This window comes from Pelecanus crispus, chromosome 5 (assembly GCF_030463565.1).
Source record: "Pelecanus crispus isolate bPelCri1 chromosome 5, bPelCri1.pri, whole genome shotgun sequence".
Lineage (NCBI taxonomy): Eukaryota > Metazoa > Chordata > Aves > Pelecaniformes > Pelecanidae > Pelecanus > Pelecanus crispus.
In genome coordinates, this window is record NC_134647.1 from 73323437 (window position 1) to 73326024 (window position 2588).

The 2588-nt window shown below is 61.6% G+C and overlaps 1 protein-coding gene across 1 annotated transcript; it reads right to left on the reverse strand.

The window, feature by feature from the left end:
- Window positions 1-684: 684 nt before the first annotated feature.
- TMEM125 (transmembrane protein 125) lies at window positions 685-1347 on the reverse strand. The gene has a single exon (XM_009478424.2). It carries the CDS (start codon window positions 1345-1347, stop codon window positions 685-687), a length of 663 nt encoding a protein of 220 aa, XP_009476699.2.
- Window positions 1348-2588: the final 1241 nt, after the last annotated feature.

The window sequence follows — 2588 nt, forward strand, 5'->3', positions numbered from 1 at the left end:
AGGTGCTTTCTCGCGAGCAGCCCTTGCAGTCGTACCTCCCCCTGAGTTCCCTTCACTCGTGCTGCACGCCTGCTGACACTCGGAATATTTCCTGCCATTCATCAGCTGCTAGAGGCTCTACTTCGCTCAGGGGTCCTGCAGCCTGGCAGGGAGGGGATGCACAACACAGAGCATCACAGCATGCTCAGCATGTGCCCACCTTCACGGGCTCAGAGGCCCAAAGTGCTGGTGCCAGCTGAGACCGGGGTCCGAGCTGGCAGCTCTGCATGGAGCACAGGGCAGTTTTACACCATCCGCAGTCACAGCCACTCCTGCCAGGAGAGTGCACAACACAGCCCCGACAACTGCAGGAACCAAGCAAATACTGGGGTCCCCAGGGGTACAGGACAGGCTCACCTTAACTCTGTGACGGGTCACAGCCGGGCAGGCAGCAGCTGTCACAGGAGGCTTTGCGGAGATAAAACGCCAACCAGGCCAGCGCTGCGCTCCTAACGTACCAGGTCACAGAGCTCGTCCAGGCACCCCAAGTTGCTGCTGTGCCATCAGCCCGGGGCAAAGCAAATGCCAGTCATCTCCGAAAGAAGCGCAAGGCACACCGCAACGCTCGCCTTTCCTTGGGGAAAGGCAGGCACAAGCCCTGCTGATGGATCGTATCCAGTGATGCTCACGCAGGGGTGTCTGGGGTCAGATCAGGTTGGCCATGCTGGAGGTGGGAGGAAGCCGCCTGTTTGCAGCGAGGCGGCCGGAGATGGTGAAGACACGGATCTCGCCAGTCTCCAGGCTCCGAGGAGCAGCCTGGCGGCAGGAGGTGCAGAGCAGGTAGAGCAGCAGGCAGAGGAGGATGGCACTGCCACCGGTCAGGAGGACAACCCCGCTGGTGAACATGCTGGCCAGCGGCCGCGCGGGGCTGAGCTGCATGGTCGTGGTGGAGAGGATGGTAAGCACGACCCCGCAGACCACCAGCACCAGGGCACTGAGCAGCAGCACCAGGCAGTCCGAGAAGCCCCCGCTCTTCAGGAGTTCAATCTGATCCCGGCTGCGGATGCAGTTCATGTCCTGGATTGCAGAGCTCAGCAGCTGCTTCAGCAGCACGAGGAGGGCCAGGAGGCAGAGCGTGGTGCCCACGGCCAGCCGCCACTCCCCAGAGCGGCTGCTAGTGCTATACAGCAGGATGATGCCCCCGATCCCACAGGCCAGGATCAGCACCACAGCCATCCCGTAGCACAGGATGGACTTCTTGGGGTCCTGGAACCACCAGAGCTCCACATGCTCCTCCAAGATGTTCCTCTGGATGTGGTCCGCATCCGCAGGCGTGCGGGGGCTGCTCAGCTCCGCCAGCTCTGGCATGGTGGGCGGCTGGGTGGGGAAGGCACGGTGGGGTGGTTGCACAGATGAATCTACACCCTTACAGTGAAGTGGAGGGTCAAGGCAGCAGCGGTTGTGAAGGCAGCTGCATTTCTCAGGCGGGGCTGCCTCCGTCTCTTTCTTTGGAGCCTGGTGGAGCTCCCTTCTGCAGCAGTGCTGCCTGGAGAGCTATGGTCCGTGTGCTGGGGCTGAGCCCACCCCCCAGGCAGGGCTGCAGGACAAGGTGGAGCATCCCCAGAGCAGCACCATAAGGGAACAACCAGGGCTGCGTCCTTCCTTTCCTGTGTCTTTCATCTGAAAGAGTCAAGAAGAGAAGATGTCATTAGAGACCCTGCTCCTCTGTTTCAAACAATCTCCTGCTAAACCCTGGACCTTGGTTGCTCCAGGCTGGCCTGCAGACCTTCCCCTGCCTCCCTCACAAAAGCCCTGTGCGCTGGAGCACAGATCAGCCACACACGTCTTCCCAGGAGACCTCCACGCTCTGCGGGGGCACGGGGCAAGTCTCCCCAGCCCCGTGTGCCCCGCTCAGAGGCTACTGGCACATCGCTGCCCGCAGGACTCTGCCTGCAGCTGGTGCTGGCAGCAGGGGAGGGATGGAGCAGAGGCAGGTCCTTCCTGGGATAAAGCCCCATTCACAGCTCCGGCTTCACATGCTCCCTCATCAGCATCAGCCTCTTGTCACCAACTGGCTCTGCTGCCCAGAACGACAGCGGGAGGTGGGGGTCAGGACCGGGGCTTAACCCTTCCAGTCCAGTCGCTGGAAAAGCAAGAGCTGCCCTCGCTGCATGTCCTCAGCCCTGTCCTTACCCCTGCACCAGCAGTCCCCCTCCCAAGTCCCCTACACCATGATGGTTACATCTCCAGTGGTCTCAGCGCTTCCCTGGAAAGAGCCTCCAAACAGCTGGGACCTGGTACCCCGCAATTTTGCTCTCCTCTCTGCTCCTCCTGGTCCCTGAAGCACCTCACTACTGCAGGGGAGCAGGGGAAGCGCAGCGGTGGCTGCAGGGTGGAGGCAGGCTCCGTTGTGCTGTGCTTAGCTGGGCTCCCCTCGGCATGGTGCCTCGTCTCAACCCACAGCCTGGCTTCCCAGGCTCATCACCTCCCCAGCATCCTGGCCCCCCTCAGTGCTTCTCTGGGTACAGTTTTACACCGAGAGTGGAAACCACTTGCATTTCTCTCACATAAACTCCCCCAGCCAGCATGTGAGTGCTCCAGCAGGTCCC